The sequence below is a fragment of the Rattus norvegicus genome, chromosome 20 (genome assembly GCF_036323735.1).
Source record: "Rattus norvegicus strain BN/NHsdMcwi chromosome 20, GRCr8, whole genome shotgun sequence".
Classification (NCBI taxonomy): domain Eukaryota; kingdom Metazoa; phylum Chordata; class Mammalia; order Rodentia; family Muridae; genus Rattus; species Rattus norvegicus.
Window position 1 is genome coordinate 31,259,126 of NC_086038.1, and position 22,780 is coordinate 31,281,905.

The 22,780-nt window shown below is 43.9% G+C and overlaps 1 protein-coding gene and 1 long non-coding RNA gene across 17 annotated transcripts in view; one reads left to right on the top strand and one right to left on the bottom strand.

Moving 5' to 3' along the window:
• Positions 1–12,108, bottom strand: part of Ccar1 (cell division cycle and apoptosis regulator 1) — a 42,610-nt gene extending 30,502 nt beyond the window's left edge. For 3 of the 16 annotated variants that reach the window (NM_001108535.1, XM_006256464.5, XM_006256462.4), the window contains exons 1-6: positions 11,963–12,102; positions 10,644–10,764; positions 5,675–5,838; positions 4,729–4,773; positions 3,755–3,787; positions 1,272–1,465 (exon numbers count right to left, since the gene is read on the bottom strand). In NM_001108535.1, coding sequence (NP_001102005.1) covers positions 1,272–1,465; positions 3,755–3,787; positions 4,729–4,773; positions 5,675–5,838; positions 10,644–10,716 — 509 coding nt within the window. In that variant the 5' untranslated portion in view covers positions 10,717–10,764; positions 11,963–12,102. The other 13 variants (XM_063279308.1, XM_063279306.1, XM_006256463.4 and 10 more) reach the window with 9 other exon arrangements.
• LOC120098953 (uncharacterized) lies at positions 12,074–21,338 on the top strand. The gene is made up of 2 exons (XR_005497772.2): positions 12,074–12,345; positions 12,438–21,338. It is a non-coding gene; the product is annotated as an uncharacterized LOC120098953 (long non-coding RNA).
• The last annotated feature ends 1,442 nt before the right edge of the window (positions 21,339–22,780 follow it).

A 22,780-nucleotide genomic window follows, 5' to 3' on the forward strand; every position in this document is an offset into this window, starting at 1 on the left:
TTAATCCTAGCATCTAGAAGGCAAAGACAGAGTATCTGTGAGTTCAAGGCCAGTCTGGGCCTGGTCTACACAGCAAGTTTTAAGTCAGTCAAGACTGCATAGTAAAACCCTTTGGAAAAAAAAAAAAAAGGAGGGGGGGGAGGCAACTAAACAAGATAACAAAACCTTAATTAATGTCCTTTGACCAGGCAAGGTAGCAAACACTTAAATCTCAGCACTCAGGAGGCAAAGGCAGATGGATTTCTGTGCGTTCACTGTGAGCCTGTACACAGTATATACAGTAAATTCCAAGCCAGCTAGGGCTGCACAATGAGATCCTATCTCAAAACAACCACCACTGCCAACAACTTATTTTTTAGAAGCAGGAAAGGATTCATTGTCAAGTCTAGCAAGTAGAAAGTGAAATACTTGCTATACAAGCATGAAGAGCCAAGACTGAATCCAAAAACCCACATAAAACTGGGCATGGTGACATAAACCTGTAACCATGGGATTAGGAGGGCAGTGACAGACCCCAGGGACCTGAAGGACAGCCAGTCTCTCAGAGATGCTGAATTCCAAGTTAAGTGGGAGATCTTGTCATAAAATAAATATATGATGGAGAAAAATAAAGAACAAAGCCAACCTCTGGCCTGCATATACAGAAACATATACAGAAACACACACACACACACACACACACACACACACACACACACACACACACAAATTTAGAAAAAAATTATTAGTCAGAATTAAATATGTAAAAACCAATTTCAATTTTTTAAATTCAACCTATATCTTATTCCATTTGTTTGTTTTGAGGCCAAGGTCTTTCTATAAAGCCCAACTGTTCTGGAACTATGCAGCTCAGGCTAGTCTAGAAATCAGAGGTCCACCTGCCTCTGCCATCCAAGTGCTGGGATTAAAGGTGTAAAACACCTTAATTTACCTTAATCTCTAATTTAATTCTAAGCTTGGACTTGAGTGTTATCAGAGCTGTTGCCTAACTGACATTTATAAAGAATCAGAAAGAAATTAGCACTTATTCCCAAGCGTGGGGACTGAGCCTGATCCCTGAAATCCACATGACAGGAGAGAACCAACTCCCACCTTCAACCTCCCAAAGTGTGTAAACCCCACATTCCCAAACACATTGCAATTTTATCAAAAAGGGCGTAAGTACAAACATACTGATTTAAAAATAAAATTATAAACTATAATTTTTGCCATGATTAAGAAAATGTTACTACTCCATATATATATCAATCGACATCTAATGAAGTTTTTACCCAAGCTGAAAGAATACATCTTCATCCACAAATCCAAACGTATCATGTAGTTTTGTAACCACTCCTGTGAAAACACGCTGCTTCTGAGGTTGAGTCTGCTGTTGACTGGACCTTGGTGTTGGATAGGACACAGTAATCTGTGCTGCAGGCTGAGGAGTAGACAGGCTAAGGCTTGTGGGCAATGCAACAGCTGGCTATCAAACAAAGCAACATCACATTAAGTCTTGCAAATAACCGCACACTCGGGCATTACACTAGTCAATGGCCCAAACCAACAGGAAATTCCCGAAACAGGGAAACAAACAACTAGGCAAGTTATGGATTATTTATAGTGCTGGAGAGGTAGAAGCTTGATGACCAGTCCAGCCTGCACTGATATCCTATCTCAAAGTAAAACAGTAGATGGTCCCCAAGGAATACTTAAGGTTGTCTCTTGCCCTCTCAAACACGTATATGTGTTTGCACACAAACTTATGCACAAATCTCAGATCCCGAGTATGGAGGCTAATGCCCACAAACCCAGCATATAGGAAGCTGAGCCATGAGGCTCAAGTAACACAGGCTTGAGCAAGGGAAAATAATGTGATATGCTAACTCAAAAAAGACCAGCCAACTAAACAATCTTTCTAGTAAAGGCTTATTAAAGCCCTAAACACTGTTTAACAACTGAGCATATTTTTTAAATTTGACCAAAGTTACTGTCTCAGGACACTTTAATTTCCTACAGTGCCAATGCTCTCAGTCATAGTCTGGGAGAAACTGGTTCTCAGGAAAGACACTACTATAGCTTTCACACTTGGAAAATTTTGTTAGGAATTGAAAATGAGTCAGAGCTCAGCCTGTCGACCTGAGTTCACGTCCTAGAACTGACATAGGAGAAAACTGACCTGCAAATTATCCTCTGATCTTGACATGCATCCAAATATACACCACCACATACTTAAGAGTAACTTTAATTTTTAAATAGAAAATAATTAAACATTTGTCAACTTATATTCTTGTTCTGTGGTGTATGTTCAAATGTGTGTCAGTCCTGATAATCAAACCTGGGGCCTCAAACACACTAAGTGAGCACCCAGAGTAATTTAGTTTTTGTTTGTTTGCTTTATAAAGAAAGAACTATGTAACCCAAACTGCCATCTAATCTGGGGTCCCTTGCCCGCTGCTGGGACTACAGGCGTGTATCACTAAGCTTGGCCCAATTGTAATGCTGTAGTTAAGGAAGATGACTTCTCAATACAAGTGTTCTTGGTGGTCGGCTTGTTTGTTTTAGACAGGGTCTCACTTTGTAGCTTGGGCTGCCTGAAATTGTTAGGCCTTAAACTTACAGAGATTGACCATGTCGCTGCCTCTCTAAATGCTAGGATTGAAGGCATCAGCATCCTAGTATATTATGAGATCTTTAGATTTTTATTAATGTATATGGGTGTGTATCTGTATGTGTATGTGTGTCCAATGTAGTCAAAAAGGGCAATAGGTAGTTCCTGGAGCTAGAGCCAGTTACAGGCAGCTGTGAGACGGAAACTGACATGGGTCAGTCCCCTGAACAGCAGCAAGCTCCTCTTAATTGCATGTTCAGCCATCTCTCTAGTCCCGTATTTAAAAAAAGAAAAAAAAAATTAACAGGGTCTGGGGGAATAACTTAGCTGCTAGAGTGCTTGCCAAACGAGTGCTAGGAGAAAATGGTATGCTATGTATATATCACATGCACTTGGCTATGACGGAAGACAGAATAAGACATGAAATGCCTTTCTATATGTCCTCTAGCTAACTGACACAGATTTCCAGCACTTTATAAACCAAACACTGTAGAACATGGCACCAGGGAATTGGAAGCAGGAGGACAAGAAATGCAAGGTCATCTCTGGCAATACAGCCAATTGAGGCCAGCCTGGGATATAAGAGACCCATCTCAGAAAAACAAAAACGAAGTAACAGATTCATAACTTAAAACTGTACAAAGAATTAGAAGGTAAAAAGCTTCTATTTTATCTGAGAAGTTTCATATACCCAGTTTTGTACTGAAAAAACTACCTCCTATTGATTGTTAAAGTTCTGTCTATCCATCCGTCCATGCATCCCTGATCCATTCATCCATCTCTCATTCCTTCCTTTAAAATAAACGGAAGCAACCTGGAGGTGGTTGCACATGCCTTTGATCCCAGCACTGAGGAGGCAGAGACAGGCAGATCTCTGTGAGTTCAAGGCTAGCCTGGTTTACAGAGCAAGTTCCAGGACAGCCAGGACAACACAGAGAAACCCTGTCTCGAAAAACCCTAAGTAAGCAAATAAATAAATAAATAAATAGGAAGCCTATTCATTTCATATCCATAACACAGAATACAGTAGCATACTTTCCATCTTTATCCAACAATAAATATTACATGTGGTTATACAACTCAAACAAATTATCTTTTAATCCTTATTGAAAAACTACAATGGAAATAACTCAGATGCTCGAAAGAAATTCACATCAAACTAACCTGTGTTAAAATGGTCTGCTGGGGTTGCTGTAACTGAAAGTAAAAAAAGAAACAAGGTCAATCGGTATGTGTATTTCAGAGATTTGTAGAGGTGTTCTTGCTTTGTCAATTTTATCTTTAATCTTATGTGCATGGGTGTTTTGCCTGGGATGTATAACGGCATCAAGTGCATGCCTTGTGGTGGCAGAGGACAAAAGAGCATATCAAGATCCCTGGGAATTGGGATTCACAGATGTTTGTGAACCACCAGACACGCGTATTGGGAATCCAACTCTGGAACTAAAGTTACAGTTGTGAGCCACCATATGGGTGCTGAGAACTGAACCAGTCCCTCTGAGGACCAGCAAGTGCTCGTAAACACTGAGCCATGTCTCCAGAGCCCTGGTCTTGGTCTTACACACTAGCCTATTTATTTAAAAACTGTGAAAAGCAACCCATAACTAGCAGGACTCGCCGACAACTACTTCAAAACACGTACCTGACATTTCTTTCTTTCTTTTTTTTTCTTTTCTCTTTCTCTTTTCTTTTTTTGGGAGCTGGGGACCGAACCCAGGGCCTTGGGCTAAATCCCCACTGAGCTAAATCCCCAACCCCGTACCTAACATTTCTAACTCACTCACTCAGTAACTAAGTACTAAGCTACATTAATAGAAATAAAGAAGTTGGAGCCCGTTGTAATGGTGCATATCTATAATCCCAGCATCTGCCTGGTCTGCAGAAGAGTCTCAGGCCATGGTTATACAGTGACTGTCTCAAAATAACTATATTAATTTAAATTTAAAAAGCTGATTTGTCTGGGGGTGAGGGGAAAAAGTGTATTGTGGAATTAGCTGTTTGCTATCCCACCCAAAGGATTTGAAACTATATTTTAAGGTGGATAGAAAGAAGGAATTTAAACAGTGTGTCACTTAAATGTGGGGGAAGTAGGAAATTGTTGTTTTTAAATCATTTTTTAACCAAAAAAGTATACAAACCTGCTGTTGCACACTATACAAGGCCTGCTGAGGTTGTGAATATTGCTGAAAAAGATAATTAAAGGAGGCAAGGTTAAGATTACTCATTCTCAAAATAATGTACATATAGATAAAAAGTACACTGAATTTTTCTAAACCAGCTACATTTCAAGTAAAAATTAAGTAAGTGAGCTATTGCAGTTGGGATTTTCATAAAATGGTTAAGTATATATGTCCAATTTAAGAAGATTCTGCCACAAAGTGGTGACACATGCCTTTAATCCCAGTGCTCAAGAGGCAGGGGCAGGTATATTTCTGTGAGTTTGAGGCCAGCCTGATCTAGAGAGCGAATTCCAGGACACTGTCTCAAAAAACAAACAAACAAACAAACAAACAAACACCCAAAACCAACTGAACAAAATCCAAACAAACAAACAAACAAAAGAATTTAAAATTTCTGATGATAAAACTATACTTTGTAAAAAACAGAAACTTTCTGTTTTTAATTCATTTTGTCTTCAGATAGCTTCCTGCTATGTATTCCAGGAATGGCTCAAATTCAATATTCTCCTCCTCGCCTGTCCCACGTGCTGAGATTACAGGTATGTACCACCAGGTAAAGTTGTTCTGGCTGACTTGGAACTCAATTTGTAGGCCAGGTTGGCCACGACCTTAGGGAGATCGGCCTCCCTCTGCCTGCAGAGAGCTTGCAGAGATTGACGGTGTGTCCTGTGACAATAGCTTTTTTTAGTCTACAATTGTTCACTGTTGAAATACAGAGGTAGCAGACAATCATACTAGTAAACCCTTGGGATGCTAAGTAGGAGCATCATGTGTTCAAGATAAACATAAACAATACAGACAACCTGTCTCAAAAACAAAAGAATGAACAAATAAGAGAACAAAACAGACAGCAACTCTAGGTAGACTATCACTGTATCACCTCAGACATCACTTTAAGACTCACCTGCTGTAAGACAGCTGCAGCTTGCTGCTGCAGTGCCGCAGTTTGTGTTAACTGATAGTTTGCTGGCGTCTGCGTGGTAAGGCCTGCGGCCGCCAATGCAGTCTGCTGCGTATAGATGGTAGGGGATGCTCCCAGAAGTGATGGCTGCTGAACACCTAGTGCAGCTACAATGAGATTAAAAGAGAGAAGAGTGACCAAGATTACGTGTTTCCGGACCAAGTAATCTCCCATGACTTCCATAGCAAATATAAGGAAAATTGGCTCTACTCACCTACACTTCAGTAACATAACCAACTTCATCTAGACTCAGAGTCTAAACAGAAGTGACTGTCAGAGTTGGAAGTGGTGGCACACACCTTTAATCCTAGGACTAGAATGCAGTCAGATTCTCTAAGTCTGAATCCACCTGGGTCTATATATCAAGTTCCAGGACGGCTAAGGATACATAGAAAGATCTAGTCTCAAAAAATAAAAATTATTTTCAATCAAGCATGGTGTGGTAGTTTGAATATGCTTAGCCCATGGGAAGTGGCACTATAAGGAAGTGTGAGCTTGTTGGAGAAGTATTTCACTGTGAAACTGTAAGCCAGCCCCATTAAATGTTTGCCTTTATAAGAGTTACTTCGTTATAGTGTCTCTTCACAGCAATGAAACCCTAACTAATACACATGGCAACAAATGGCTGTAACCCCTGCATTAGGAGGTTGTAGACAGGACAACCAAGAGTTTGCCGAAGCTAACAAGATCCAGGTCAGAGAAGGCCATATCAGACTTTCTCAAAAGAAAACAAAAGATAGACAAGACCTTTAAAAAATTTCCATTTTACTAACCTACAATTTACTCTTGAGCAGAAAACTAGCTAAATGACAGAACAATTGCTTGGTAAGTAGAAGCCTGATCTTCAACATTGTAAAAGAATAGAGTGACTGTTTTACCTACAAGCAGATGAGAAAGTAAGAGGAGGTGCTGGGAGGACCTGACTTTGACAGATTTCCAGTGGAAAATATTTCCAGGGTACCTCTTCTGACCTCCAAAAGACACCAGGCATACAAGTCCCACATATACATAGATGCAGGCAGCACTCATACATTTGCTGTTCTTCCAGAAAGGCAAGTGTTGGGTTCACAACACTCGTACTGGGTGGCTTACAACTGTCTGTAACTACTCCAGCTCTAAGGGAGCTGACACCCTCTTCTGGCCTACACAGGCATTCACACATGTGGGTGGCATTCACTAACACTGATATATACACACAAATAAAAAATAATCTCAAGGAAAAAACAAACAAACAAACCCAAAAAACCAGGGTGCAGTAGTACATACCTAGAATCCCAGCTCTTAAGAAATGGAGGGGGGTTGGGGATTTAGCTCAGTGGTAGAGCGCTTGCCTAGCAAGTGCAAGGCCCTGGGTTCGGTTCCCAGCTCCGAAAAAAAGAAAAAGAAAAAGAAAAAAAAAAAAAAAAAAAAAAAGAAAGAAATGGAGGCAGTAGTTAAAGGCTAGAAAAGTAATACCAGGATAACCTAGACTACAAGAAAGATACACATGCGCAAAGGCAAAAGCCTCTAATCTTAGCACTTGGGCAGTACTTGGGAGTCAGAGGAAGGTGGATCTCTGCGTCCAAGCTCCAGTCTACTCTACATAGTAAATTGCAAGCCAAGACTATATAGTATGGCACTAAATTGAAGGTCCTTGCTCTGTCAGGGGTGTTCCTGTGCTGTTTTGTATTAAGAATCTGTAGTTCTGGTCAGTGGGGCTGAAGGATAGATTGTGATTAATAAGACATCAGAACCAGTAAGTGAAACCTTTGTTTTGCTTTGCCTCTCAATACTTGTCATCTGGGGCTGAAGACTGTACTGTACTTAGAAAACTATAAACCAGGCAGGGTAGCACACACCCAAAGGCAGAGGCAAATGGATCTCTAATCTGAGGCTAGTCTGGTTTACAAAGTTCCAAGACAGTCACAGATACATGTATGTAGACAAAACATTCTCTCATAAATACATAACACATATATACATACATACATACATACATACATACATACATACATACATACATACATAGGCCACACAGAGAAACCATCTTGGAAAAAGTTTCAAGTGTGTTTTATAGTGAGCTATTGCTATCAATAAGATATCACAGAGATAAACAAGAAGAAAAAGTTATAACTGATTTATAATATATCTGCTGGGGCTGGAGAGATGGCTCAGCCGTTAAAGGCTAGGCTCACAACCAAATATAATATATCTGCTGGCTAGTTTTATTACAATTTGACAAGAGTTCTCTGGAGTGGAAGCCTCAATTTAGAAAATGCCACCATAAGATTGGACTGTAGGCAAGCCTGTAGGGCATCTTCTTAATTAGTGGATGAGGGGAAAGGGCTTGGCCAACTGTGGATAGAGCCCCCCCTGGGCTGATAGTCCTGGGTTCTTTAAGAAAGCAAACTGAGCAAGTCATGTGGAATAAAGCAGTAAGCTACACTCCTCTGGGGTCTCTGCATCAACCTCTGCCTCCAAGTTCCAGCCCAGTTTGAGTTCTGAGTTCTGTTCTGACTTCCTTCAAGGATGAGCACTGTAAGCCAATAAACCCTTCCCTCCCAAGTTGCTCTTGGTCAGTGTTTCATCACAGCAATGCTAACCATAATTAGAACAATGTGTTTGTGCTTCCAGTTGACAAGAGGCTAATTATCCTGGCATTTTCTCCCTGTCAACCTGACTAGAGTTATCTTAGAGGGAGCTACAATTGAGAAAATTCCTCCATGACAGGCCTATAGTCAAACCTGTGGAACATTAGGTTCCTAACTTGACTTCCTGCCTTGACTTCTCTGAGGGATGGAGTGACCTGATAGTTAAAATAAACTCCACAGCCAAGTTGTTTTTTGGTTACAGTCTTTATCAAAGCAGTAGGAATTGTACGAGGACAACCACGGGTGGACAGGTACGGTTGGACCTGCAATCTACAGGGTGCATGTATAGAACTGCTGCAAACTGTGCTTGGCCCTGCACATGTAAAAAAAGCCCTGGGGGGGGGGACAAAAACAAAACGAAACCCCACCATAAGTAACAAATAACTTTTTACTTACTTATTTTTTAATTTATGCCTCTGGAAAACTGCAGTAATTTTTTTGACTTTATTTTGAAACTAAGTGTTCCTTTGATGCTTACATTTTTTTCCCTTAAACTATTAGTAATTGGGTTTTTGTTTGTTTGTTTGTTTGTTTTTGGTTGAGACAGGATCTCATTATTTAGCCCTGAAACTTGCTATGTAGACCATGCTGGGCTGAACTGACACTGATAGAAATCCACCTCCTAAATGCCTCTAAACGTTCTGGCGTTAAAGGACTGAACACCAGCCACCAACCCATCTCACCCACCCCCTACCCCCAGGCTACACACACGATCGACACACACACACACACACACACACACACACAGAGAGAGAGAGAGAGAGAGAGAGAGAGAGAGAGAGACAGACAGAGACAGACAGAGACAGACAGACAGACAGAGAACACTTTCAGTCAAGGGTAGCCTGAAACTCAATAAAGTATGACTTGAACTTCTGATCCTCCTGCCTCTACCACAGGAGTGAGTGCTTGATTTCAGATCTGTGGCACCACACCTGCTTTGAGGTGCTAGAAATCAAATCCAAGGCTTTGTGGGTACTGTGTAAGCACTTTACTACCAAAACATGTCTTATAAGGTCCCTGGCACTAAATTCTCATAGTCAGTATTTCTACATAAATGTAAACAATTGAAACTATAAATGTAGCAGCAATATTACTCAATGGGGTAAATCACTTGCCATACAAGTCTGACAACCTGGGTTCAATTCTCAGAGCCCATTGTGGAAGGAGAGAACCTACTCCCAAAAGTTGGCCACTAACCTCCACACACACTTACCTGCACTCATATACATTATACATACACAACAAGGCGGCGAGAAGGATCACTGGGTAAATGTACTTGTCATCAAGACTGGCAACCTAAATTCATTTCACTTATCTCTGATTTCCTGTGTGTGTGTGTACCCAGCTCTCCCATCCTCTAGATAAGGTCTCTCTGTGTAGACCTGGCTGTCCCGGAACTCAGAGATACACCCGCCTGTGCCTCCCAAATGTCAGAATGAAAGGCATGTATGACTATGACCAGGAAAAAAATAAAGAAAAATTAGATATACTTACTTTATAATATTTTGGCTTTTTTCTTTTGCTGCTGTTTTAAGTTTTGTTTTTTTGCTTTTTGTTGTTTTGAGATGTGTGCCACCATACCTGGCCTAAAATGTATCTTCTTAAAACTGAAAACATGCTAAACAAAATGCATTCTATTTGAAGCTCACTACGATCAAATCCCCAGCACCACAGAGAAGGAAGGACAGAAGCAAGGAAGGAGGACCAGCTAGTTGGCTCATTCTCTCTAATAAATTCATGATCTATAAAACACAGCTAAATCAACTTTAATTATGTTCCAGCATTTGGGAGGCAGAGGCAGGCGGATCTCTGAGTTCGAGGCCAGCCTGGTCCTCAGAGTGAGTTCCAGGACAGCCAAGTCTACTGGTTACACAGACAAACCTGTCTAAAAACCAAAAACCCGAAAGAAAAAAAAGAGAAACTTCAGGCATTTGAAAACTATAAGCTGGGTGTGGTGGCTCATACGAAAGGACTACTGCTAATGAAGACTGTGTATCAAAGGCCAACGAAAATGATAAAGTACAGTGGAAGACAAAGAACGGCAAGACTCAAATGGCAAAGTCCCTCCGTAAATTAAAAACGTTAAGACACAAATAACAAAAAAGGAAATTAAGACTATAAAAGCGCTCAAACTGCTGGATAAACGGTTTTGTTTTTGTTCCTGTGTTAATTTTCAAAAGTTTCTTTAAAAATAAAGGGTAAATCATTTCCAATCATTTTACTGTCCTCTGCATTAGACTAAATCACAACTGAGACAGCCCTCACAGACTCAGTTGCCTGACCTGGTTGTGACACCGCCGTGGCTGTAAACTGAGTAGCCCATGGAGGATTCTTCTGTCCTCCAAACTGAGCCATGATGCAAGGGGGGGAAACCTTCACTTGCTTCTCTTCTACAGCAGATATCTATAAAGAAAGGAAACAACAAAAGGCTAGTTTAGAGAAACTGATATATTAAAGACATGTTCCAAATGAGAACCAGAAGTAGAATGAGTGCCAACTGAACATTTGAAAGAAAACGCACTAAACGCACTATCAACCCAGCAACAGATCGCTATGAATACTCTATTTAAATGATAAATCCTTAGCGGTGGACTTAAAGGAACTTCCTTCAGTAACTACACTGACATTTCCTAAAAAGGCGTGGGGTGGCTTGGTGGCGCTGCCTTTAAACCCAGCACTCCGGAGGCAGAGGCAGGCGGATCTCTGTAAACCCCAGGCCGGCGTGGTTTATATGACGTTACAGACCAGCTAGGGCTATATGCCGAAACTCTACATGGACAAACGAAATCAGCAACTTTATAGATACAGAAAGCCTTAGTGTTTCTTTGGGCGATGAACGGAGGTCCTGAACTGGGGTTAAATCAGTAACGGAAACTGCGTCGAGACCCCCCTCCCCCATAAAGGCGAGGCACTGACCAATACCATCCCAATAACGAACATTACTTTAAGGACTGGGAAGTCACTATGGCCTTTGTCACCCTAGTCTCCACTCCGGGGGTGGAGAGGCAGTTGGGAGAACGCGCATCTCAAAAAGAACCACTGCGAAGACCCCTCCCGGAAGGATCTAAGAGAAAAGGAAAAGATGGGCCTGGCATCCCGGGCTGGGGACACCCATCTTCCTTCCGCGCCAGCCTCCGTAGAGCACGGGCAGCGGAAGATGGAACCCACGCCTCAGGCCACGGCCACAGCTCCCTCAGGGGCCTGCGGGTCGTCGCAGTCCCTGAGGCCCTCAGGCCGGTCTGAGAGAGCTTCCAAGTCCTGAAAACACTCCCCGCCGCCCTGGGCTGGGCCGGGGCTCAGCACCGCGCCAGCGCAGGCCCGAGAACGCACGGCCTCCGGCCGGTTCAGACCAAGGGGCGCAGGCCGCACCTGAGGGGCCTGGAGCCGCCGCGCTGGGGGAAGGGCGCGGCGCGCGGGGCCTGCTCCGACCCGCACAAAAGGGACCGCGTCCCTCGCTCGCCGGCCCCGCCGCGGCCGCCATCACCCACCCGCCCGCGGCCGCCACATCACGCGCTCCCTACTCCTCCGCCGACCCGCCGCGAACAAGCGGAGTCAGCCCGCCTCGGCCTCCCACCGCTCCAGAGCAAAACACTGACCAGACCTTCACCTGAGTCGGGCCGGGGTTAACAGAGAAGCCATTTCAAAACCCGTCAAGCTCAGGCGCATGCGCACACTGCTCCCCTCCTCCACGCCGCACCTCCTCCGGTCTCGAGGAGGAACGGGCGCGTGCGGCTGGACGTTCGGCCGGCGCGCTCCCCGCGTGCGCGTTCACTAGGCAGCCAGAGCTAGAGCGCGCCCTCAGCCGGGTTACCTTGGCTTCCCTTAACAATGAGCCGGCTATCTTTGCGCCGGCTCCGAGGTAACGCGGTTCTTCCCTGCAAGAGAGGGAACAGGAGCGGCAGTCACGTGGTCCGGCCGGCGTCGCCGCCATCTTGTGGTTGTTCTTATTCTATTCTTGTGCTCTTTGCTTGGAAGAATGAGGGTGTAAGATCTCAATTGTTTTTGAAATGAAGATATAATTAACATAAAAATCGATATTTGCACATGCCTCCATGTTGTCTGTGTGTTTGACACAGGCGGCCCTGACAGGATTCGATCTTGAGTTCAAAGAAATCCTCCTGCCTCAGCCTTGACGTCCCTCAACTGAAGAATGGATAAGGAAAATGTGGTACATCTATGCAGGTATTAAAAACCAAAGACATCATCAGTTCTGCAGACAAATGAGTGGAGCTTGAGAATATCATTCTGCATAAGTTAACTCAGAGCCGGAAAGACAGGTAAGGTATGTACATACTTACAAGTGGTCATTAGCCACGAAGTTCAGGGTAACCATGCTACAAACCACAAACTATTAATATGTTTTAAATGCCTATATTCATAACTTTGTTGTCTTACAGTAGGTTAAACACCTTTATGATACACATAGTGCCTAGGAACAATGACATTGTCTTCAACAAATCTATTTTACTAGGTCATGGTCATTAATATTGACTCCAGAATTTTTCTTTTTAAATATAAAGTAGCCTCCAGAGATCATGAGTTTGAACACTGGATTCTAACCTAGCAATGCTGCTTTGCATTTATGCAAACTTTATTTTTTTAAAAAAGCTTCATTTATTTATCCCATGTATGTGAGTACACTGTCACTGTCTTTGGACAGACCAGAAGATGGCATCGGATCCCCATTACAGATGGTTGTGAGCCACCATGTGGTTGCTGGGAATGGAATTCAGGTCCTTTGGAAGAGCAGTCAGTGCTCTTAACCACTGAGCCATCTCTCCAGCCCTTGTGCAAACTTTAGAAAATGAAGCTTCCTCTGAAAATTGGATTGTTATGGAGAACTCAAAGTTTAGAAGTGTTGGAAATTCCTATTTGCAATGCAATTCTTGATGTCTATGCCAAATGTTGAGCTGTACTCACAACACTGTTCCCAGTTCTTTCCCACCATAATGGAGTATTTCCCTTCTAAGTGTAAGCTAGTATATATGTTTCTCACCGCACCTTGTAAATGTTCACCCAACTCAGTGCCAGCTATCAGCTTATACCCAACTGTTTAGTTTTATGATTCTGATGAAACTGTAGTTGTAAACAGATGTGAGCTCTTCTGTGGGTGCTAAGAATGGAACCTAGGTTTACAAATGCTGCTATTAACCACAGATTTCTCTCTCCAGCCCCTTGAAATCGTTCTTGGGAGGCAGGCAGCACTGTGTCTTTTCAAAGAAGGCCTCCTGTGCCCCGGGTTTGGGCAGGCCTCCTGGGAGTCAGGCTGTGAATGGAAGAGTACTCTCTCTGAGGCAAAGAGGCCTCTGAGTTGGGGAAGAACTCTGTAATGGGGGATCTGGAGGAGGAGCAACATTTGGGATGTAAATAAATAAAACAATTAATAAAATAAAATAAAGACATCCTAATATAAAATATTTAAACTGGCAAATGTTTTCATATGTTCTCACTAATTGGGTTATTTATTTGCTTTGTTAATTTCATACATTTAGAAATGTTGGAATGTATACACCTATGCTATGGCATCTATGTGGTAGTGAGAGAACAACTTATTGCTGTCTATTATCTATTTTCTCTATGTGAGCTCTAGACATAAAACTCAGGGAGTCCTCTGGTTCCAGTGACCTCATTGGTCCTTGCCCCGTGCTATCTCGCCAGCAAGAACACGCGGGGACACATGAATTCTTCTGCAGCTTAAATGTTTATTGTATCTTAAAGAGAGGGCCGGGGCGCCGGCATGGCGGGGCTTATATACACCCTAGCGCGGCGCATCCACATCTGATTGGTCACTTACCCATGATCTCATTAGGCACGCCCCGGAGTGGGCAAAGACCTGGCACGAAGGCACTCTTGCACATGCGCACACAGTTAACTTCCTGAAAGGAAGTCGGCTGGCGCGGCGGAGGCCAGCGCCATCTTGTAATGGCAAAAGCTATCCCGGCTTTCCACGTGGGGCACAGTGGAAGCCAGCGCCATCTTGTGGTGGTGAATGTTATTGCGGCTCTCCACAGGTCCTTACTTGGGTTTAAAAATCATTTATGTATGTGCTGGTGTGTATTGTGTATATGCCACAGCCCAAGTGTTAAAAGAAGAGAAAAATTTGTAGGAATAAGATGGGCATTTCAGGGATTGAACTCAGATTATTAGGTTTAGCAACAACCAACTTTACCTACGGAGATAATTCTCTGGCATTCATTTGTAGTTCTGAGAAAGTGTTATGAGCAAATGTTTACTCAGAATAAATTAACAAATTAAAAAAAAAACAGTAGTCTGGGTTCGGTCCCCAGCTCCAAAAAAAAAAAAAAAAAAAAGAACCAAAAAAAAAAAAAAACAGTAGTGTTGGTATTCTGTCTAAGCTCCACCCCACAGTTGCCTGGCAACAGCCAGTTGTGCCTGACTATAAAGGGGGCTACTTGCCCTCTCCTCTCCCTCTTGCTCATTGCTTTTCTCTTCTCTGATCTCATGCCTTCTTCCCCTTCATCCCTTCTCTCCCCATCCCCCCTTCCCTCCACGTGCCCATGGCTGGCCTCCTTTACTCCTCCCCTCTTCTACTCTTCTTCTCTCATTAAACTTCTCCACATGGAACCATGTTGGCTTGGTGTGTTCTGTCTGGATGTGAGCCGAGATTTAAATCCCAACAAGTTGTATATTGAAGGATTAAAAATTAATAATAAGCCGCCTAGCTACCCAAAAAGAAGAGGTAGGGTCTGTGAGAACATGAACTTTTCGCCCCTCCCTTGCTGTACAATGGTTCCCGGAACATTCTTGCATGAAAGGTTTCCTGGAACAGCCACAATGACCCATAGCCTCCGGCCACAATGGTCCAATGGCCCTGTAAAATGTCACTACCCCTAATCACAATGTCACAAAGTCCTAAATTGTATGGGCAGTTTATGGTTTTGGAATTCCCCTCCTCCCTCCCTCTTGATCCCCCTGGTTTGTGGTTTTTTCCTTTATAAGCTCTGTGAAAATTCAGGTCGGGGTCGAACTCCTCTACTCCCTGTGTGGCGTATGAGTCTCGACCCCAGCATGCTGGCCTGAGCTCTCGTTTCATCTCGCTCACAATAAATCTTCCTCGTGTGATTACAGCAGGTCGGTGTCTGTGTCCTACTGGGTGCGCGTCTTTCCCGAGACTTGAGTGGGGGGCTCCCTTCGGGGGTCTTTCATTTGGGGGCTCGTCCGGGATCTGCGCGACCACCCAGGGGTCCTAGACCCACTTGGAGGTAAGATTCTCTGTTTTATCTCAGCGCTGTGTCTGGGTCTGTGTCTATGTTCTGTCTGGGAATCTGGTGCGATCGCTGTTTCGGTTTTGCGGACGCTCAGTGAGACCGCGCTCCAGGAAGGAGAGCGGGGTGGATAGGGATAGACGTGTCCAGGTACCCACCGTCCGTTCGCCCTGGGAGACGTCCCAGGAGGACAAGGGGGGACCAGGGACGCCTGGTGAACCCCATCTGATAGGTCCAGAGGAGACTTTACTCCTTGACGACCGGTTTGTTAGGCAAGGTCTGCGACCTGCCGATCAGTTTCAGTGCCTCTGGTCGACACGAAGTCGACGTCGGTTTTGTTTTTGTTTTTTTTTTTCTCTTTTGTTTGTGCTCATGTGTGTGAGTGTGTGTGAATTAAGTCCTGTAGTCTGTGTTTTTCGGTACCGGTTTAAGGTCTTAGTGCACTGTCTGGGCAGATGAAGGATTCCTGCCCTGTGCACGAGAGTCTTAGTGCACTGTCTGGGCAGAAGAAGGTTTCCTGCCCTGTGCACGGGTGGAAGAAGGTTCCCCACCCCGAAATGGCGCCTGTGAGTAGATGAAGGATTCCTACTCCGAATAGTCTTTTTCTTTCTTTTTTTCCTTTTTAGAAAGCGCACCGGGGGACGCCCCAATCGCGCAGGCTCTGGGACTCGTGAGAGACGTTCCACGAGTCAGCCTTTGTTGGGTCCTGGCTCTGGGACGCGTGAGAAACGTTCCTCGAGCCGAATTTTGTCGGGAGGACCCGGCAACGGACAGTCAAAAAGATCTGACTGTGACTTTGGAGGTCGAGTTCGGCTGCCTATTTAAGTATAGGCACGGACAAGTGTGCTTAGATGTGTTAGTGTCTGTTGTCTGTATTCTGTTTCTGTGTTTGGTATCCCAGAAGCAGCTAAGGTTAAGCTGCAGTTTGGGCCAGGTACTGAAGGTACCAGGCATCTGTGGAAATTGGTTATAGGATGCTTTGTCTTGGTCTTGTTTGTCTGGATTGTTTTCTGTGGTATTGTCCAGTGTTTTTTTGACTTTTGTTTCGTGTTTGAATTTGGACTGACGACCGTGTTTAAAATCTTGGACTGACGACTGTGTTTGAAATCATGAAACTGTTTGCTTTGTTCGTCGAAGAGTTTTACTTGGTCCCCTTAATGCTTAGTAAGAAACTTAATCTTATGGACCCCGCTCTAGTGGCGGTGTGTTGGTTGATAGCCAAAGTTAATTTTTAAAATAGTGTTTTATCTGTGCTTGTGCTCGCAGCACACAGTAGAGGGGAGCGAAATTAGCTGCGGAGCTGCTGCAGCGAGCATGGGGACTTCTCAAGTCTCACCCAATTTTTCTGGCTCTTCAGGAGCTGTTTAAAAGGAAAAGGCTTAAGGTAAAAAGAAACACTATAGAGAGATTTCTTAGTGAATTACTACACCTTGGTTCGCGATCTCTGGGAATCTCATGGTGGACAGCTGAGATAAGCTGGAAAAGGATTTAAATTTTGCTTGGGAGCAAAGAATCTTAAAGGTGGAGTTTCAGCCGGTATGACACTTAGTGCGTAGCTGCCTAAAAGATCAGAAATGCTGTTAATAGGCTATAAAAAAGGGACAGGCTGTGTTAGAAATGCTACAGAAGAATAATCTAAAAAGGCTGAGAGCTAGGTGGGGCTATAAGGAAAACAAGAACAGGAAAGGAATTTCTGACATTTGCTCACAGAAGGAGAGTGCTCATTTAGAGAAGTTCTTTAAGGAAGCCTGCCTTATCTGCTGTCTTTATTCCAAGGGAGGAGTCAGTCTCCAGCACTAAATTACTTGGAGGTAGCCAAGGTCAGGATTAATGTTTTCTTTTCCATGGGCCTTTAAACCCAGTGAGACAGTTTGGTAAAGGGCTACTACTGAGGTCCTGATAGCCCCAGGTGAACTGGTTACAATTCTTTTATCAGCCCCCTGGCATCTAGCACCCAGTTTCTAACCATCTCTCCATCCTTTTGTTATTAGTTGTTACTAGAAGCCTAGTGTCATTTGGAGGCTGGTTCTCTTGAGAGGCAAAGCCATGGAGCTGACACTGACAATGGCCTTTTTGTTCCAAGAAAGGCCTCCTGGTTTAGCTGTGTGACTAAATGCTGTTTGCCCTCTTCGGTAGACTCTATTCTCAAGATTCTCTTGTTTTCTCACCATCCCATTTGATATGCTTGTTAGTAACTATTACAGGTCTTCTTTACCACTGAGGAAAGACGGAATCCTACTGGAGACCAGAAAAAAATGTTCCAGACACGCATAGAAGGCCCTCACTTCTGCCTGCTCTCTTCATACCCCTGAAGGTAGGGAGTGCTCCAGGTCTGCCCCCAGGCTCCAAGGGTGGGTCTCCTAGGGGCTGGAAAGTGCCCCACCAATCTGGCTAAGATAAGGAAAAGATATGAAGAGAAAGTTACAGAAACTTGAAGGGTTAAGCTAAGTCGCTGAGAGAGTTATTGTAAGTTGATGCATGGTTCAGGGTCTGTGCAGAAAAGTGGACAGCACCTAATAGCTGTAGAAGAAGATGCAGAGAGACAGAAAAAAAAGAAAGAAAGAAAGAAAGAGGTAAAGAGTGCAGGAAGCTAGGGAAGAAAAGAGACTAAAAGAAGAGGAAGCTAGAGAGCTAAAGAGAGATAAAAGACAAGAGAGGAACATATACTGGCCACAGTAGTTAGGGAACCTAAGAAGATAGTACCTGGCAACAGAAGAGAATTCCTGGCTAAAGATCAGTGTGCCTAATACGAAGAAAAAAAAGGACACTGGGTCAGGGACTGCCCAAGAAAGAACAAAAGGGAGGGGCTGGGGATTTAGCTCAGTGGTAGAGCGCTTACCTAGGAAGCGCAAGGCCCTGGGTTCGATCCCCAGCTCCGAAAAAAAAAGAACCAAAAAAAAAAAAAAAAAAAAAAAAAAAAAAAAAAGAAAGAACAAAAGGGGCCACTGGAGAGCTTCTTGGTCCTAGAGTGCTGGCTATGTACAGAGATAGAAGGGAAGTGTGGATACAGGGACCCAATGCTCTGTGCTCCTATGCTCCAGTGGGCCAGTATCCAAAGACCTTGGGTACAGGGGCCTACTGGCAACAAACAATACTTATGGACTGCCCGAAGAACAGTGGACCTTGGCGTGGGCCGGGTAACCCACTAGTTCATAGTCATCCCTGACTGCCCCTATCCCTTGCTCATGAGAAAATTGCTCTCCAAAATGGCTTGCGTGGGCTGAAATGGCTGGGTGAGGCCATGTGTATGCATATCTACAGACTGTGTATGCGGAGCTTAAGACCTGTCTCAGTGCACCAGTACCTGATGCTGGGAGATGAATGGCTTAGCGCTGTTCTACTTGGAACATATCACTCCTGCCAGCCGGGCACTAACAATTATCACCCAATCCAGGACTTAAACTGTGATAGAGTGGCTGATGTTCTGCCTTTGAATAGAGTGTCCCAAAAGATGGGACCACTGGTCAGCTGCCATGGACTAGATTCTCCACCGGTTGGGGACAATCTGGTCACCTTGCTGCCCAATCCGGACCTGGAGCCACCACAGCACGAGTGTCAAGCACTGGCAGAAGCCCATGGGTGGAGGAAAGACCTCTGCGACTGGCTGATTGACCCCTGCTGAAACCCGAGGACCTTGTCCACAGACGGGAACAGTTCTCTTCATGAATGAAGGTCAGAGACAAGTGGGTGCTGCCATGGTGGACAACACAATGTCATCTGGGATGGCTCAACCCCCCAGTACATCAGTGCCGCAGATGCCTTTGCCATCTCTTGGATGTCCTGATGAAGCCAACAACTGTGAGTACTATTCATTGCTCAGGATATCAGGAGGGAAGAGATTCAGTGACATGGGGCAATAACGAAGCAGATAAAGTGGCTCGAAAAATGGTTATGCAGGAGCCCATCCTGGTTGCAGGCCTGCAAGAGACAGCCACTGAGAACTAGGATCGGACTAAGGGATGGCCTCACTTAGAAAAGGCCCAAATTGCTTTAAAAAAAAAAGACAATGGCACACTTGAGGGAAAAGCTATACTCCCCAGAGAATAAAGGAAAGACTCACTTTGCCAAATACAGAAATGGACTCATTTAGGAGATAAAAAGTTTGTCCAAGTAGTTAAGTGTATGTAATAGACTTTAAGATTTTAGCCAGAGAGACAGTAGAAAGTATAAGGTATGTCAATAAGTGAATGCTTAACAAGCAAACAGGGCAAAGAGACCTAGAGAGTTTGGTGAAAAGTCGAAGTGAACTTCACTGAGATAAAACCAGAAAAATATAATCACAAGTATCTCCTAGTGCTTGTAGATACTTTTTCAGGAATAGATAGAAGCTTTCCTCACCAAACAAGAGACGGCCTCTGCAATCATCAAGAAGATACTGGAAGAAATCTTCCTCCGATTTGGAATGCCCAAGGTAATCTGGTCAGACAACGGCCCTACTTTCGTTGCCAAGGTAAGCCAGGGTGTGGCCAAGTATTTAGAGGTCGATTGGAAATTACATTGTATTTACAGACCTCAAAGTTCAGGACAGGTAGGGTAAATAAATAGAACTCTAAAAGAGACCCTGACCAAATTAACCATGGAGACTGGCACAGACTGGGTGACACTCCTTCCCTCTTGCTCTCTTCAGAGCAAGAAATACCCCTTCCAGATTCAGCCTTACCCCCTTTGAGATCTTATATGGGGCCTCAGCCCCCCTGACTGTATTAGATGATGTTACTGAACCAACATGTCATAGTGCCATAGTAATAATGATTTGTGTGCCAGGCTAAAAGACCTACAGGTGATACAGAAAGAAATCTGCTCACAGCTGACAGCAGCCTATGCCCCGGAGACCCCTGAGACATCCCATCAGTTCCAGGTTGCAGCTACACTGAGTCCAGACACTCGAGCCTCGCTGGAAAGGACCGTACCTGGTGCTGCTGACCACCCTGACAGCTGTCAATTCTCAGCCCTCACCAGCCGTGTACTAGCTGTTGGGGCTGAGAGCTGGGACCTAGAGGGAAATTCAGTCATGTTTGTCCTGGGTTCTATCAAGATAGGTGTGGGATAGGCTTGATTTCCATTACAAATGATGTAACATTGCATATGTTAGTACTCTTAACACTTCTTGGGACTGTGCCTCAGGGATCACAGTCCGTATAAGCTTAGAAGTTCTAAAAGCTAGTCATGACCTTGGTGGATAGGCTTGGATAGTGTCCAGGTTAGAATCCTCATGTTAAGACTACAATACCAAGCTGTTATGCTAGATGAAGCTGAGTTCTCCATGAAGTTCTAGGATTAGAACTATTAACAAAAAGAAGAAGTGGGGAATGAAGGATTAAAAATTAATAATAAGCCGCCTAGCTACCCAAAAAGAAGAGGTAGGGTCTGTGAGAACATGAACTTTTCGCCCCTCCCTTGCTGTACAATGGTTCCCGGAACATTCTTGCATGAAAGGTTTCCTGGAACAGCCACAATGACCCATAGCCTCCGGCCACAATGGTCCAATGGCCCTGTAAAATGTCACTACCCCTAATCACAATGTCACAAAGTCCTAAATTGTATGGGCAGTTTATGGTTTTGGAATTCCCCTCCTCCCTCCCTCTTGATCCCCCTGGTTTGTGGTTTTTTCCTTTATAAGCTCTGTGAAAATTCAGGTCGGGGTCGAACTCCTCTACTCCCTGTGTGGCGTATGAGTCTCGACCCCAGCATGCTGGCCTGAGCTCTCGTTTCATCTCGCTCACAATAAATCTTCCTCGTGTGATTACAGCAGGTCGGTGTCTGTGTCCTACTGGGTGCGCGTCTTTCCCGAGACTTGAGTGGGGGGCTCCCTTCGGGGGTCTTTCAATATCATTTTTGTTAACAAATAGGATTTCCTATTCAGATCATCTTGTTTCCCCTCATCCTTAGATGATAATATGTTTACAATCTGAAAAGATAATATTTTACTAGTTTAATGTTTCTACTGATCTTATTTGAAGACCAGTAAGACGGCACAATGGGAAATGTCTGCAAGTGTGCAATGCTGGCCACCCACCTTGATCACATGATGAAGATACCCACCTTGATCATATGATGAAGATACCCACCTTGATCACATGATGAAGATACCCACCTTGATCACATGATGAAGATACCCACCTTGATCACATGATGAAGATACCCACCTTGATCACATGATGAAGACACCCACCTTGATCATATAATGAAGATGGTCACAGTTGACCCCACAAGGGTGTCTTCCAGTCTATACATATATATATATATATATATATATATATATATATATATATATATATATATATATAATCATGGCCTAAAACCCAGTGATTACATTACACACCTGTCTAGGGTTTTATTGCTGTGAACAGACAACTGTGACCAATGTAAGTTTTATAAAGGACAACATTTAATTGGGGCTGGCTTACAGTTCAGAGGTTTAGTCCATTATCAAGGTGGGAGCATGGCAGCATTGCCAGGCATGGTGCAGGAGGAGCTGAGAGTTCTACATTTTCATCTGAGGAACAGACTGAGCATCCTCAGGCAGCTAGGAGGAGGGTTTCCAAGCTCACCCCCACAGTGACACTCTTCCTCCAACAAGGCCGCAACTTCTAATAGTGCCACTCCTTGGGCCAAGCATATGCAAACCATCACAACACCCATACAACAGAAATTTTTTTAAAAAATAAATCTCATTGTTCTTACCTTTTTTGTATCTGTAGATAATTCCCTTAGAAGTCACACTTCAAGATAAATTTGCAAACGATAACCAATAGGAGCATGAAGTAGCATGGAGCATCAAAAGTACATATATTTATATCCCAACCAATCAAACTGTGTTGCGAGATACACAGTTGGTTGCTGCTTATCCTACTTGATTACATCTATACCAGATAGATGAAAATGCAGCATAGGATATACTCACACGGTATTTAATATTTCTTCTATTAACATTAACATTGTTAAAATGTGTTGACAAAACAGGACACATTGTGGGGGTGTCGGGGTCCAGCCTCGACACAGGATCGGAGTTCTCAACTGGAAGCTGGGATATCTGGAAGGCGCATAATAAATACACACAGATGGGGTTGGGGATTTAGCTCAGCGGTAGAGCACTTGCCTAGCAAGCGCAAGGCCCTGGGTTCGGTCCCCAGCTCCGAAAAAAAGAAAAAAAAATATACACAGACTACTCTTTGGGTACAAACTGCCAGGCA